Source organism: Camelina sativa, chromosome 19 (genome assembly GCF_030686135.1).
Source record: "Camelina sativa cultivar CO46 ecotype springtype chromosome 19, ASM3068613v1".
NCBI lineage: Eukaryota > Viridiplantae > Streptophyta > Magnoliopsida > Brassicales > Brassicaceae > Camelina > Camelina sativa.
Genome location: NC_141898.1, coordinates 6,797,475 through 6,812,963, shown reverse-complemented (window position 1 = coordinate 6,812,963; position 15,489 = coordinate 6,797,475). Strand labels below are relative to the sequence as shown.

Sequence of the window (15,489 nt, the reverse complement as noted above, 5' to 3'; positions counted from 1 at the left end):
TAAGCGGATTCAAATCTAAGGTTAGCGGAAGAAAAATTAGCCGGAAACAAAAAAAAATTCAGGTTTACCTAGTAGACAAGTTCCAAACTCTCCTAACTTGTCTATTTGAGATTATACTGTCCTTTTTGAGAAAATTTTACCTAGTAGACAAGTTCCAAACTCTCCTAACTTGTCTATTTGGAACATTTATTTAATTATTAATCTTATAGACAAGTTTATAACTGCATAATTTTTCTAAGAACAATACCGGTTAATGGACAAGTTTTATTTACAACTTGTCTACTAGTTAATATATTTGACAAATGGACTAGTTCAAGCTAATAGACAAGTTTATATTTCTCAACTTGTCCATACAATTTACCTTGTCCATCAGACCAATTTTGTCTACTGCGTTATGCTGCTCTCATATCTCTAAACCAAAAAGCAGCTTACAAAGTTTATGTGTTCCCAGTTTTTAATTTAAATTACAAACTTTATTTTATGCTGACCCACAACTATTAATGCACCAACTTTTGTGTCATAAAAGGATAGTATAATCTCAAATCTCATGACTTTTACATGAAGGATATATTAGTCATTTTATTCCAACTTGAAAGCTCAAATGTGGTAGTTCTCAAAACAAAAGAAAATATGCATTTGGGAAAAGGTTTTAATTGAATGTGGTAGAATCAATAAAAATCCCTTTATTTTTTTAGTAATATTAAAAAAAAGGTTTAAATCTGAATATTTCCGAGACCCAGGTCTCTGCCCCGATCATTTTAGATCCTTATAGACCCCATACGTGTCACTATTTTATTAGTTACGTTTTTTTTTTTCTCTTTTCTTCTTTTGCTTCTCACTCTCTTTCGATACAATCAAAACGATGAAAAACTGACGAAATCAAATCGATCGTAGTTCTGATCGGTTTCCAGAAACAATTGATCTCGCCTCGTCGTCTTCTTCTTCCTGAGACGTTATCGAGATCGGATGATGAATACACTGGAGAAAGAGATCTCGCCTCGTCGTCTTCTTCTTCGATCAAGTCTTCGACCTATGGAGAAGGCTGTGGAATACAAGAGAGCCCTCACAGCTGCCAAATTAGAAAAGGTATTCGCAATTGCTTATCTTCCCCTTTCAATTTTGTTCGTTTTGTTTTGTTTTTAAGGTTCAATGAGTCTTATGTTTTGTTCGTTTTGTTCCCCTTTCAATTGCTTGACTCTTATGTTTTTATTGGGTTGAGTCATAAAAGGCTAGTAATGATTCAAATGTAATGTCTTTAGTTGCTATTGCTTTGTTCCTGTTCTTCAAGAAGCCTGAAGTGTGTGTTGAATCTGTATCCTTGTTTAGGCAGAGAATTCATATGGAGACATCACTGATAAGGTCGTTCCGGATTTTGGATGTGGTTGTGGTACTTTAAGTGTTGCTGCTGCTCTTCTAGATTCAGCGTGAGTTATTATTCATCTTTTCTCTCATCAATGCATCTAGTTATTCATCCTTTGTGGTTATTTATCGGTTTGGTGCTTAAAAAAAAACAGGTCTGTGATTGGATTTGATATCGATCCTCAGTCTCTTGAAACAGCAACACTAAATGCAGAGGAGCTTGAGGTTTTTTCTTTTTGAAGTTCTTCTTTATGTAAATGAGTCTTCCTTTTTGGTTGTAGCAATACGGTTGCTATAAATTTTTAGTTTTGCAGGTGGAGATAGATTTCATTCAGTGTGACATTACAAAGTTAGAGTTAAAAGGTACAATCTCCTTTCGTTCTATACTTTTAGTCAAGGAAAAGAAGAATCCGCTGCTGACATTTTTGTGTCTCCATGAATTGTTTTAAGCCAGATTCTGGATACTGTAGTAATGAACCCTCTATATAAGTGAATTAACATCTCAATCTCCCTTTGATGCAGATCGTCGATGCACCTGAATTGCTGTGTTGGATCTTCGTTTATCATCTGTATCATCTGTATTTAGGTAAGGTTCTTCTTATCTTTAGCTTATGTTAGATTTTTTTTTTATGTATATAAGCTAAAGATATCTTCTTTATTTGATGCAGATCATCGTCGAGTCGAGGCACTGGGATTGCTATGTTGAATCTTATCTTCTCGTCTTTCATCTATTTAGGTAAGGTTACATCTTTTCTCTTTCCCCCTAATGACTTTCAGATATTTGCTATTGTTGGTGATGTATATGATTTGTTCTCATGTCTCTTATTTTGTTTTTTGTTGCAGTATGTGGAAACACAGTTATGCTGAATTATTGTACCTGGACTTGGTGGAGATGTGATCAGGTTTAGGGGACACACCAAGTTTTTGCAAATCATAGCTGCACAAACTTTTTAGCAGGCAGAGAGGGAGATGGGTGTATCTAAGGAGCAAGTCGAAGCTTCATTGACTTCAAAACTCAATCATGTTCATCTTGTAAGGCAAATTTGATCCCCTTACCTACAATCTTTTTTCTGTGTCTTGGCTACTGAATCTGACCAAAGTAAGAAAAACTTCAGAGTTTTGATTTATCAGGCATCCTCTGTTCTTCCATATATTGGGGGAAACTGGGAGTTGCAGATCAATGACAATTTAAAATCTTTTGATGAAATATAGAACTTTACCAAATTGGATTCATACTCATGTAGCTCTAAGAGAAATCTTGTGTTTCTTTTGTTCTAAGATTGAATCATACACTCACTTACGTGGTTCGTGTGTACGTGATTATTGAAGCAACAAGTTTACTTTGTGATCTTACTCTCTATACGTCACTAATTTGGCTTCATTTATATGTAAAACTAGGAAGTCATCGATACATCTGGAGGGTAAAGTCTTATGATCACTGAACCATCATCAATTTTGACATCTAAATTCCAGTTCTCAGTCTTAAGCTTTACTCTTTTGTTTCAGCTGCGGGGCGAGTTTTGTTGTTGAGGTTGTCTCGGAACAGTTTGAAGAGAAGAGATTGCTTGAAAGGCACCGCAATATAAACGCTGCCCTTGAAGAAGAGATGAAAGAAATCCATGCCCTCTCTATAAAGAAGGCTCAAACTCCACAACAATGGAAGCCAATATCACAACACTCTGAAACAACTCCAACCACAGAGGCTTGAAGAGAAAACAACAAGAGAATAATTGTTCCAACAATAAGGATTCAAAAGCAAATTGTTGCTTCATTTTTGTTTCTCATTTAATTTAAGTTATATCATAAATGGTATAGACACTCATAATTGAAGATGACTAATGGGAGGAGAAAAAATAAAAAGAAGTTAATGAAGATCTAAAATTAAATTAATATTATTTTTAATCCTCTATATAATAAAACGGAAGTACACAACTTTTTTTTGTAAACTATATAATTTTTATAAGTTGGTTACAAAATATGTTACATAGATTAAATATAGGTTGGTTACAAAAAATGTTATAGCTTAATTGGTCAATCTATGGGCTATATAAATACAATTAAGAATATCCTAAAGAATCCTCTTAAAGAGAATATTCCAATGATTTATACAATTTCCAAAATAAAATCTTTAGTATTCCATATATTGTTACCAAATATATACTATTAGACATAAAAATATATTGTTAGGCTTAAAAAGGAATAAAATCTTTGCAATTTATCATAATTAATCGTGATTTCCGAGATCTTATTTTGCAGTTGAAAATAAAATCTTACCAAAGCACGGGTCATATTAAAAAACTTTCACCAAACATGTTCGAAAATTAAAATAAAAACAAACAACAAACATAACCATTTCTCATACATAAAATTACAAAATTAACAATAGAAAACTTACAAAATATATGTCTTTTTCAAGCCATCATAATTAAAACTTACTAGATTTTATTGCATAACGTTTTATCCAAAAAAACTTTTAAAAACAATCATATAAATTATATTTTATTATAAAATTATAATATAATTAAAAGGAATTTCAACCCGTGCTCTAGCACGGGTCCAAATCTAGGGGGATGTATTCAACTTGACATTTTAGGTGATTTGTGTAAAAGTTACAAATCCTATGTTATTCAATCATGGATTTTAAAAAGTCTCCTGAAATCTACTGTCATTGAACTGATGATTTAAAAATCTACTTTAAAATCCACTGTTATTCAAAACAGTTTGTAGATTTGAATTTTAATAAGTTTTAGGGATTCTGGAGGATTTGAGAGGATTTGTTTAGTTAAAAATACAGAAATCCAAATCTCATGGTTTTAGGTGGGATTTGAAAGAATTTTACCATAAATCATATCAACTTCTTTAAAATCTATCAAAATTCCAAATTTCTTAAATCCCATGAAATCCTTCAAAATCATTGTTTTAATACACCCCTAGTATTATTTAAAATTTAAGACATTCATGTGAGTATTAATGGGAATGCCCTTACTGTATTGACATTCAAACAAATCAACACATTTCGTTATAGTACAAAACTACCATGCATTAATCAAACTTCACCGGTGGTCTATATACATTAGACTGAAATCGACTATCATAATCTCATTTTTTTAATAGTTTAGATATGATATATGAAAAAAAAAACCAAAATGTTTCAAATAAAGATTCGATTGATTTTGGATACCCAAGTTACTTTTGTAGATTAGTACGTATAATCTTAATGACTAAGAAATAGATACATAACATATGCACATCAACATCAAGAATATATATATATGCTTTAGCCTTTACATTCCAGTTCATTTAAATAAGATTTGGCTCCTTTACACTCAACAAACTTTTTTCTTTTTTTTCTTTTAACTTTTCCCATGCACGTTGGTATATTATGTTGTTGTAAATTGCAAAATATTGCTGGGAACCCACTTTCTCTAGTACAAATTTAGTAAAAAGCTTACTTAGTTAATTGACAAAAAATCTGCCATGGAAACTCACCTCGCTAAGCAATTGCCGCTTTATATAATGGAACTTTTTCCATCTCCAACTATCTCAACGCCAACCAAAACCGTAGAACAATCAGCTTTCGTCTCCCAAATGTCTCACGACGAAATCGTCCCCGTTGATCCCACCGAAGTTTTTGTTGATATGGATCCCATCTTCCCCGAAGATTCGCAGCAGTTCACGAGATGCGTCGTCACTTTTCGGGAACAATGTGGGAGCCCTGTGACAGCGAGAAGCTTCCGGAGACGTTAGCCTCAGGGGTTCAAAGGTTTCTTCGTGTAGCAAACTTGGTTGAGTCTGAAGAACCTCGTATTGCTTATCTTTGTGGGTTTTACTCTCGTCTTCTTTAATGTTTTTAGGTCAATTGTTACTATTTGTGAATTTTCTCTTCTTTTCTTTGTTAATTTTTTTCTTCTTGTCGCTTTCTTGTTAAAAGACTCATAATTATTTTTGTCGCAGGCCGTTTTTATACGTTTGAGTTAGCTCACTGACTTGACGCTACTTCCACCGGAAGAGGTGTACGACAGTTCAAAAATTCTCTTCTTCGAAGGCTTGAGAAGGCAAGTCATCCAATATTGTAGAACGGGACACTACTGATTCTAGCTAGTTTCTTAAGTCTACGGTTATTGTTAAAGATATGACCGATCGTTCTAAACATTATTCATGAAATTTCTAAACATTATCTGTTTAATTATTTTGTCATGTGTGTCTTCTTTGTTTCCTAGTAGGATAACGAGTTGACTGCGAGGTTAACAAAAAAGAGGGATGATATTAAGGAACTCAAACGTGTTTATGATGCTTACTTGGAATACGTTATCAGAAATGGTACAGCAATCAATTTGGATAATAGGTATATCGTCCATATCGTTCATTTTTTTAACCTATACTGATCATTACTATTGCTAGTTTTACTTCAATCTCAGCGAGCCAACATTAACCTATGGAAATTTATCTTAATAGTCAGCGAGAGAAGTTGATAAACGCACGCAGAATTGCTTCTGTTTTGTATGAAGTTCTCAAGGCAAACGACACAACTGGTGCTTACGCAGCAGCCCCAGAAAGTATACTATTAAACCGGGATGAGGAGACTGGTGAACTACTTGTCGAAAATGCCGAGTTGATAGTTGAGAAGTGCAAAGCCCTGGAGGAGGAGAGACAAATTCACATGTCCCAAGGCGATGACTTCATCCAGTCAAACCATCTCACCCAAACTGACATAAATGCCATCCACAAAGAGGTGATCACAACACATTTGAGATGTTCAAAATTTATTTATTCTGTAACAATAACTTTATAAGCATATTATCTAACTATTTTTTGATAATTTTTGGGTTTTTTAGGAAGTTCAAATAAATGAAGACAGAAAGTTTGCAAACGGGTCAATGGGGGACGGTGTCAGACCGAGTTCCGCAGTTCCATATTTGTCAAACGAAGATAAATATCTTGAGACACAAGAAAAGTTGAACAAGGTGGAGAAGAAGATTGAGGAGATGGAGCTGAAACTCAAGGATGTCGACTTCTGGACTAACATGATGCTAAACATGTTTCCAGACCAAGTACCTCCGTCCATGAGAGCGAACCAAACCGAAAACAACAATAAACAAAGCCAATAAATTTTTATTTTCTATGTTGTTTTTTTCATAACTGTTTGTAAGATAATAAATATTAAAATTCAGTTTAAAAATATATTTCGGATATTCATATAATTTAAGAATTTTAATTCTGTTTACGAATTGCAATTGCATAAGAGTTTGAGTTGATTGGGAGTGTTTGAGTGACATTGTATATATTTCGAATAGGAATTTTGAATAACCGGAACAACAACACACTTTTGGATGTACTCATTGGCCATCAGGTTTGGGGCTTTGAACGCGAAACGGCAAAAGTTTGATTTGATGAAAGTAGATCAGAAATCAACGAGAGCCTGGTAATTAGGTTTTACTTGGGGGGTTTAGATAGTAGTTGTTGGTGACAAAACTACCTGACACACTTCACTACTGGTCTAACTAGTCTATACATTAGACTAAAATCGACTATCCTTAATCTCATGTTTTTATAATTTGATTATGACAAATATAACAAAACAAAATGGTTTGATTTGGATAGCCAATTTATTTGTATCGTCTTTTGGTAGGTATAATCCTAATGACTAAGAAATAGTTACATATGCACGTCAAGTATATGCTTTACACTCCATTTAAATAAGATTTGGCTCCTTTTTACTACACTCAAAAAAGTTTTTTTCTTCTTTTCCCATGCACGTTGTTGTAAAGAGTAAAAGATTGCTTGGAAAAAAACACATCCTCTAGTACAAATTTAGTAACAAAAGTATTTTCTTCCCCCCCCCCCCCCCCCCCCCCCCCTCAAATAAAAGTACATATACCAAATGTCAGTTTCACTTTAACACTTTAGTTTAGTAGTCTTTAATTTATTTGTTTTGGAGAATAAAGCTTACTTAGTTAATTGACAAAAAAATCTGCCACGGAAACTCACCTCGCTAAGTTATTGCCGCTTTATATAATGAAACCTTTCCGTCTCCATGCCAAGTGCCAAAACCATAGAGCAATCAGCTTTTAGTCTCCCAAATGTCTCACGAAATCGTCCCCGTTGATCCCACCGATGTTTTTGTTGATATGGTACCCATCTTCCCCGAAGATTCGCCAACCATCCGCCAGTCCACGAGATCCGTCACTTTTCAGGAACAATATGTGTGGGTACCCTATGACAGCGAGAAGCTTCCCGAGACGTTAGCCTCAGGGATTCAAAGGTTTCTTCGTGTAGCAAACTTGGTTGAGTCTGAAGAACCTCGTATTGCTTTTCTTTGTGAGTTTACTCTCGTCTTCCCTAATGTTTTTAGGTCAATTTGTTACTATTTTTGAATCTTCTCTTTGTTTTCTTATCTTGGCGCTTTCTTGTTAAAAGACTCATAATTTCCATATGTCGCAGGCCGTTTTTATACGTTTGAGGTAGCTCACCGAATTGACGCTAGTTCCACTGGAAGAGGTGTACGACAATTCAAAAATTCACTTCTCCGAAGGCTTGAGAAGGCAAGTCATCCAATATAGTTGAACGGGATACGGATTCTAGCTAGTTTCTGATGCCTATGATTTTTGATCGATCGTATAAAGAATGACGTGGACTAGTTTCCGGATAATTAATTAAATTTCTAAACATCATCTGTTTAATTATTTTGTTGTTTATCTTCATTGTTTCCTTGTAGGACGACGAGTTAACTACGAGAATAAGAAAGGATAGGAATGATATTAGAGAACTCAAACGTGTTTATGATTCTTACTTGGCATACATTATCGCACATGGTGCATCATTCGATTTGGATAATAATAGGTATCGTCCATCTTTCTTTCTTTTCAATTTACTAATAACTATTGCTAGTTTTAGTTCAACCTCAGCGAGCCAACATTATTAACCTATATATGGAAATTTATGTTACTAGTCAGCGAGAGAAAATGATAAACGCACGCAGAATTGCGTCTGTTTTGTATGAAATTCTCAAGGCAGCCGACAAAAGTGGCGCTTACGCACCACCCCCAGAAAGTATACTATTAAACCGGGATGAGGAGACTGGTGAACTACTTGACATGGTCATCTCAATAGAGGACACCCACAAGAGAAATTTAGATGGGACCTTCGTCGACGAAAAAGCCGACTTGATAGTTGAGAAGTGCAAAGCCCTGGAGGAGGAGAGCCAAACTCACTTGTGTCAAGGCGATCATGACTCCATCCAGTCAAACCATCTCACCCAAACTGACATAGATACCATCCACAAAGAGGTAACAACACATTTGATGATATGTTGACAATTTATTTATTTTGTAATAGTAGCTTTCTAAGCATATTATTTAACTATTTTTGATAATTTTTGGGGTTTGTTAGGAAGTTCAAATAAAGGAAGACAGAAGGTTGGCAGATGGGTCAATGAAGGGCGATCTCATACCGAGTTCCGCAGTTCCATATTTGTCAAACGAAGATAAATATCTTGCGACACAAGAAAAGTTGAACAAGGTGGAGAAGAAGATTGAGGAGATGGAGCTGAAACTCAAGGATGTTGACTTCTGGACTAACGTGATGCAAAACATGTTTCCAGACCAAGTACCTCCGTCTATTAGAGCGAACCAAACCGAAAACAACAAACATCAATAAAGAAAGCCAATAGAATTTTGTTTTGTATCTTGCTTTTTTTTAATATAATGTTTGTAAGACAATAAATATTAAAATTCAGTTTTAAAATATGTTTCGGATATTCATATAATTTACGAAATTTAATTCTGTTTACGAATTTGCATGAGAGTTTGAGTTGATTGGAAAAAAGTGGTGGTGGACACATGGAGTGTTTGAGTGACATTAGTATATATTTCGGATAAGGAAGTTTGAATAACCGGAACAACAACACACTTTTGGATGAACTCATTGGCCATCAGGTTTGGAGCTTTGAAGTTTTACTTGGGGGTTTTTAGATCGTAGTTGTCGCCTTGTCGGTGATTAGCGATATGCCATATTTTATTGTTTTGGGCCTGTGTGTGACTCGCATTCACAATTTATTGTTTTGGGCCTAAGACTCTCGCATTCACAATTAATTGTTTTTGGGTCTACGACACAGAGGGTACTCTCCACTAGCCATCAAGGTAATACCTGCTTTGTACCCAAAACGGCAAAAGTTTGATTTGATGACTTACGTTGATTAGAATTTAGAAAATGAACGAGTTACGTGACCGTTTTAGATCTTAGTTTACGGGGATTGGCGATATGCCATGTCTAATTATTGTTTGGGGCCTACGACGCTCGCATTCACAATTCTTCCAAAGGGAAGCCCAACATCTATTTTACACCAACATTTGTTTTACACAGTATGCAGTGATAAAAGAAACGACATTTTCAAGCAACTTATACAATCAATTCTCATCCACATGTGAATAAAACACATGCGGATTCTCCCCGTTAATTTGTAATAATTGTTAACAAATTGCGAGAGACAATATATGCACGTTTACCAATTAACGATTAGTTGTTGATGTTTACATGATGCATGTGATCCATTGATTTATGTCTCTCAAACTTTTCAATTCATCATAACTTTTGACTGTCAGCTTTTAATTTTAACAAGGGATGGTTGGTTATAATTATTATCTAGACAGATAACAAAAGACACACTTCATTACTTTTTTCCGTGTAATTAAATTATGAGCATTTTTAAAAACCAAGACATGCATTCAGGGCGGAAAAAAAAATTATAACAAATTGCAAAAGTCTCCTAATGACTTCTCTTTTGCTTAATTCACGTGTTTTTCTGGTTGATCCAGTTTGATATTTCTAAGTTAACATTAAAAAAGTACTCACCGGAAATCTGAATCGTATAATTTTCTGAAAACTGGATAAACTTAACCAGTTGATTACTCATTAGATAATTGTAAACAAATGTTTTGCATAGGTTACCGATTGTGACTAGACTACATAAGGGCTCTATTTTAATTTGATTGCAAGAAAAGGAGTATCTATACTTTAAAAAAACTAATCCGCGTGATGAATAATAAAAGTCAAACCTATTGAATACACACATATATTTTCGGAAGTTATCGCTAGTATCTAATTTTCAATTATAAATGGTTTGGAACCATTTCTTCACCAATATAGCAAAAGAGACACAATACTTGCGTAATTACGTTAATTGGATTTAATGATTGATTGATTGTCCCACGCTTTGTTAAACAGATCGCGTGGCTTCGCAGCCTTCGCTTATAACGTAGGTCATCAGTGACATGGCTTAATTAACTATTCAATCTGCAGTATTTTGACTTCAATAATATTGATTAAGATAAATCTAATGATATAGTGGATATCGTGAATATTTTCTTCACAAGTTGAGGTTTTCTAAACAATATACAGTATATTTCTACTTTATAGTATTAATTTATCTCGATCTTATAATTTCACAGACCGTCGATGATAAATTCACAGAACGGTAATTGTTCTTAACTGTAAATCTGTAATATTGAGCGCGTCTCGCTATGGTTTAGGAACGTGCTGACCAGATGAGATCAGGTAAATGAGATCAGGTAAATGAGATCCTGAAACAATATTGAGATTGTGATGGTGTCCTTGAGAACAAATATGGGAGTTGTTCTCTCGAAGGGTTGATAATTAATTCTCTAAAAGAAAGAAGGAAAAAAAAACCCATGCAACTAGTCAAAAACACTGTAGTTTACGTGTCCCATTGGAGATTTATAAATCTATGCTTAATAATAAAAATGGTATAAATTGTGATTTACTAGATTTTCTCATCCTCAGGGTTTAAGATTGTGATGAGTGACTCAGCGCGAGACACATGCATCACAACTCAAGACAGCTTGTTGACGTAGAGAGCACACGACCACCAAATTAAATGTTAATTAAAATTACTATTATATTCCTCTTCATTAAAAAAAAAAAAAAAAAAAAAAAAAAAAAAACCCTTGTGTGAAAGAATGTCAAACGTAGACCACAAAAAAAGCTCAATCCAAAACGAAAAGAAATGATTGGTCAGCAGACAGCAACTATCAGATAACCAAATGGAGATCTATCGATATCGAAAAATAAATCAAGTTGGGATCAATGTGGACGGTGAGCAATGTTCCAGCTTAGGCTAAAACAACGAAAACATTTTAATTAACTTTCTCTCTTAGGCATGATTTTTCAAACCTTCGGAGTCTTTTCAAACCTTCTACAGTATTCCAGCGGTATCACAATAAATGATTTTTTAGGAGTTTTACATAAATTAAAAAAAATATTGAATGTTTAGTTATAAATGTATTTTTTATTTATAAAAATATATTTTCATAACTATCAATTAATAGTAATTCATCAAAATTTAAATTCTCAATTAATGATTTTTGAAAATTACAATTTCTTAGCACTAATTAGTAAAAATTTACAGAAAATCAATTCTTGTGATACAAATTTTTTTTCTAGAAAATCATCTATACAGAGGGAGTACATTCTAATAAGAACAACATTACTTTTAATGCATAATCAACGGAGACAAGCAAGTCTATTACTCAAAAGATCACGTTTTTGAAAATTACTGATGTATTTTCTTATGTATTTCTTAATAAATAGATAGTAACATCATGGTTCCCAGCAAAGTAGATAGTATATAACTTTACGACACTTTGTTGTTTTAATTTATTTTGTAAGATAGTAGAGCAGTCGACAAAGCCAAATCTGGACCGCATATATATAGTCGTACAGATTTGAGTGTTAAGCTCATACCTTTTAAGGGAAGTCTTCTTTTTGGTTTCAGCTGGGTTCCAGTTTCATTTCTATAAGAAGATATCTCTTAGACATCTCGTCTCTATTAATTCTCTGTTTATGCGTTTTAATCCAAGTTCATAAGAACAGAACAGAAACAGAGCAAGAAACTAAAAAAAAAAACAGAGTTTAAGACAGAGAAGTCTCTCATGGATGTATATACTTTCAATGTTTCTTTATCTCTGTGTAAAGATGTTGCCGGAATCGCAGGTAATCTATATATATTTTCACTGCTTTTTTTTTTCTTTTTTTTTGGGGAATATTCAATTTAAAAAAAAATTATATATAAAATATGTATGTAGATCTGGCGTAGGTTCCATTCCATGAGTATCCCCAATTCAGTAGCTATGTTTAGCCATTTTTGGTCTGCTCCTTTCTACTTCTAGGCACTGAAACAACGTTAATAAGTAACAAAATGTTGTCTCTGATCAATTTTCTCGGTGAATTCAAGAACTGTGATTCTGTAGAAACAGAACTGATGCAATTTATAACCAAGGATATAAACTTTTCCTATCTACCTAACATTGATACCAACCAAAAAAAAAAAAAAAAAAAATTCTATCCGTTAATATCACTTATCACTGTTTCATTTGTTCTTCCATGTTTCAGGCAACATATTTGCATTTGGGCTATTCGTTTCACCAATGTGAGTTCCTCTTTTTCACTTACTAAACTTGCTCCTTGGTTGTAATTAATCATAAGTTTTATGGACTTCAGTTACTGATATCTGTCTTTTTTTTTTCCCCCTTTCTCAGGCCAACTTTTAGGAGAATCATGAGGAACAAATCTACCGAGCAATTCTCGGGCTTACCATACATTTACGCTCTCGTAAACTGCTTGATCTGCCTTTGGTATGGCACACCTTTCATATCACACAGCAATACTATGCTTATGACTGTGAATTCTGTTGGAGCCACTTTTCAGCTTTGCTACATTATCCTCTTCATCATGCACACAGACAAGAAGAACAAGGTTTCTTTTGATTGCCTGACCTTGTATGCTCTTTGCCAAAAAAAAAATCGTGTTTCTTTAGTAACTCTAGCTAATCAACATTTTTGATCATGGCAGATGAAGATGCTTGGTTTGCTTTTTGTGGTGTTTGCTGTGGTTGGATTGATTGTAGCTGGAAGTTTGCAGATTCCTGACCAGCTCACACGATGGTACTTTGTCGGGTTCTTGAGCTGCGGTTCTCTTGTCTCGATGTCTGCCTCACCTTTGTTTGTTATCGTAAGTTTCCCAAAAATTAAAAATGTCAACAAATCATTTCAAAATGTGCAGCTAAGTTCTTGATTGCCTGACATGTCTGCTCTTTGTAGAAACTAGTGATACGGACTAAGAGCGTTGAGTTTATGCCTTTTTATCTCTCTCTATCGACTTTCTTGATGAGTGCTTCCTTCTTACTTTACGGGTTATTCAACTGGGACGCCTTTGTTTATGTAAGTTACTCTACAATAATTGCTATTGCAATTTGTGTTTTCCTCATTTTGGAGTACTAACAAAACTTGTTTCTTTTTTCTCAACTCAGATACCAAATGGAATAGGAACTATTCTTGGTATAGTGCAGCTGGCTTTGTACTGTTACTACCACAGGAATTCTATAGCAGAAGAAACAAAAGAGCCTCTGATTGTTTCTTATGTGTGAAATTAGCACAAAGATTTGAATTATTTGTTGTTATTGTTGTTGTCTACTTTGTGTAGCTTCTTGTAACCATATCTACCGCGGCTTTCCTTCTCTCATGGCGTGCAATTTATCCTCTCGCTTCTGGTCATGATCCAAGGATGGAGATTTTTTTCCAGTTTTGATGGCTCAAAATTGCTGAAGATTATCTGAAGACAAATGACAGATTCACTATTGTGGGTTTTGTTCGATTTGAAGAACAACCTTTGTCCATATATTGTTTTTTTTTTTTTTTTTTTTTTTTTTTTTTTGTTGCAAAAATTCGATTTGTTTGTTCATAAGATTTTGTTTCTTTGAGTTGTAAATCTTTGGTATGGGTTGATTTGAAGAACGAATGTCCATATATTGTTTGTTTGGTGAATATTATTCGATTTCATAAGAACTCTGCTTTCTTTGTCCACACCAAGCAATCAAAAATACAAATACACAAATTTGCATCTATTTGTAGCAAATCGTTTGTTCATAAGATTAAGCTAATCTTTGTCCCCCTCTAAGCAATCAAAACACACAAAAAAAGAAAGAAGATTTTGCATCTACATCACATAAGGACATTGTTTTCAGGAACATATTTTCTCCGCATTCTCATAATCTGACCTTTCATCGCGGTTTTAAGTTGTAGTAGTACACCAAACTTCAAGAAACTTTCTTGCAGAGAATTAGAGAAAACCATTGTCAGAGCAAATCTCTCAGAGTTGTTCTTACCATAGAACTCTGTTTTAGCTACAAAACAACAATGGCAAGAACTTAGTTATAACAGAAAAATTAGTTGTCAAATATAGAGGAGTAAACTAATTAACACTCACTTGTTCTTGAAGTTGAGGATGATGACGCGGAAGGCCACACTCATCATACAATATAAGGCCGCTAAACCGCGGCAATTCACATTTCTCACCCATCAGAATCGGTCGCTTCCAAACCGGATCAACCGCATTCAGACTCCTTTCTTTAGCTGCAAGCAATGGAGGCGGCCTTAGCGGTTCCATCTCCATCCACTTGGCTCCGGAGCTCCAACAAAACGAACCCATCAACGTTCTCTTCACTTTACTCCACTTACATTTCCTCTTTTCCTCCATAGCTCTCGATACAACCGCTGCTTCGAACGCCCACTCCGCGTCTGCTACTTGCTTCCCTCGAGAATTGCGGTTGAGAAACGCTGCGACTATGCAGAGTAAAGTTACTGCAGCCGCTGTTCCGACCAAGATCACAACTGCTTCTTGTGTTGTTAGCTTCAGTTTGTCCTCCAACTCCCACAAGACTTCCATTGTTTGTTAAATTTGGGGGTCTTTTTTAGGGGTCTCTGTAGTGAGAGCAGCAAAGTATATAGGTGAAAATGGTGAGCTTCATGTGAATACCACCGTTATAGATTTATTCATCTCATTATGATATATTATAACCCATCAACCAAAACTTTCGTCTCTCTCACCTTGACGATTCATTGTGTTTTGAGTATTGATGTCATTGTGGTATTAAATTCATCCGTTGGTAGTCTACGTAACGGAAACTAAACAAATTTATTGCTGCCTAAAGAAAAATTAAATATAACATTTGTCATTGTAGTCGTATGATTGTTACGTTTTGTATGATTGTTACGTTTTGTAAACCTTACGTATCGTTTTAAGACGAGAGCGTCAATTTAGCTTAGAAAATGAATTGAG

The 15,489-nt window shown here is 34.5% G+C and overlaps 4 protein-coding genes and 1 pseudogene across 12 annotated transcripts; 4 read left to right on the top strand and 1 right to left on the bottom strand.

Annotated features, from left to right (window-relative positions):
• The first annotated feature begins 743 nt into the window (after window positions 1-743).
• On the top strand, window positions 744-3,249 carry LOC104765292 (protein BOLA2). 8 transcript variants are annotated; one of them, XM_019241388.2, is made up of 9 exons: window positions 747-1,086; window positions 1,327-1,424; window positions 1,515-1,584; window positions 1,674-1,722; window positions 1,882-1,945; window positions 2,028-2,095; window positions 2,203-2,391; window positions 2,758-2,780; window positions 2,866-3,249. In XM_019241388.2, exons 7-9 carry the CDS (start codon window positions 2,329-2,331, stop codon window positions 3,065-3,067), a joined length of 288 nt encoding a protein of 95 aa, XP_019096933.1. In that variant the 5' UTR covers window positions 747-1,086; window positions 1,327-1,424; window positions 1,515-1,584; window positions 1,674-1,722; window positions 1,882-1,945; window positions 2,028-2,095; window positions 2,203-2,328; the 3' UTR covers window positions 3,068-3,249. The 8 variants fall into 8 exon arrangements, 5 of the variants coding, with proteins under 5 accessions (XP_087358967.1, XP_019096933.1, XP_087358969.1 ...); XM_087502843.1 differs by having other exon boundaries at window positions 1,666-1,722; XM_087502842.1 differs by lacking the exon at window positions 1,674-1,722.
• Window positions 3,250-4,783: 1,534 nt separating this feature from the next.
• Window positions 4,784-6,538, top strand: LOC104765290 (uncharacterized; annotated as a pseudogene). Its single transcript, XR_015590577.1, has 5 exons — window positions 4,784-5,178; window positions 5,314-5,414; window positions 5,583-5,704; window positions 5,815-6,091; window positions 6,195-6,538. The product of XR_015590577.1 is annotated as an uncharacterized LOC104765290 (transcript).
• A 716-nt stretch (window positions 6,539-7,254) lies between these two features.
• On the top strand, window positions 7,255-9,102 carry LOC104765291 (putative callose synthase 8). The gene is made up of 5 exons (XM_010488979.2): window positions 7,255-7,677; window positions 7,801-7,901; window positions 8,075-8,199; window positions 8,309-8,645; window positions 8,749-9,102. Exons 1-5 carry the CDS (start codon window positions 7,440-7,442, stop codon window positions 9,013-9,015), a joined length of 1,068 nt encoding a protein of 355 aa, XP_010487281.1. The 5' UTR covers window positions 7,255-7,439; the 3' UTR covers window positions 9,016-9,102.
• A 1,956-nt stretch (window positions 9,103-11,058) lies between these two features.
• On the top strand, window positions 11,059-14,216 carry LOC104765289 (bidirectional sugar transporter SWEET2). The gene is made up of 6 exons (XM_087502820.1): window positions 11,059-12,366; window positions 12,766-12,802; window positions 12,912-13,128; window positions 13,225-13,383; window positions 13,473-13,592; window positions 13,682-14,216. Exons 1-6 carry the CDS (start codon window positions 12,306-12,308, stop codon window positions 13,796-13,798), a joined length of 711 nt encoding a protein of 236 aa, XP_087358946.1. The 5' UTR covers window positions 11,059-12,305; the 3' UTR covers window positions 13,799-14,216.
• Window positions 14,183-15,268, bottom strand: LOC104765288 (uncharacterized). The gene is made up of 2 exons (XM_010488977.3): window positions 14,638-15,268; window positions 14,183-14,554 (listed from the first exon to the last, which is right to left on the bottom strand). Exons 1-2 carry the CDS (start codon window positions 15,094-15,096, stop codon window positions 14,507-14,509), a joined length of 507 nt encoding a protein of 168 aa, XP_010487279.1. The 5' UTR covers window positions 15,097-15,268; the 3' UTR covers window positions 14,183-14,506.
• Between the last annotated feature and the right edge of the window lie 221 nt (window positions 15,269-15,489).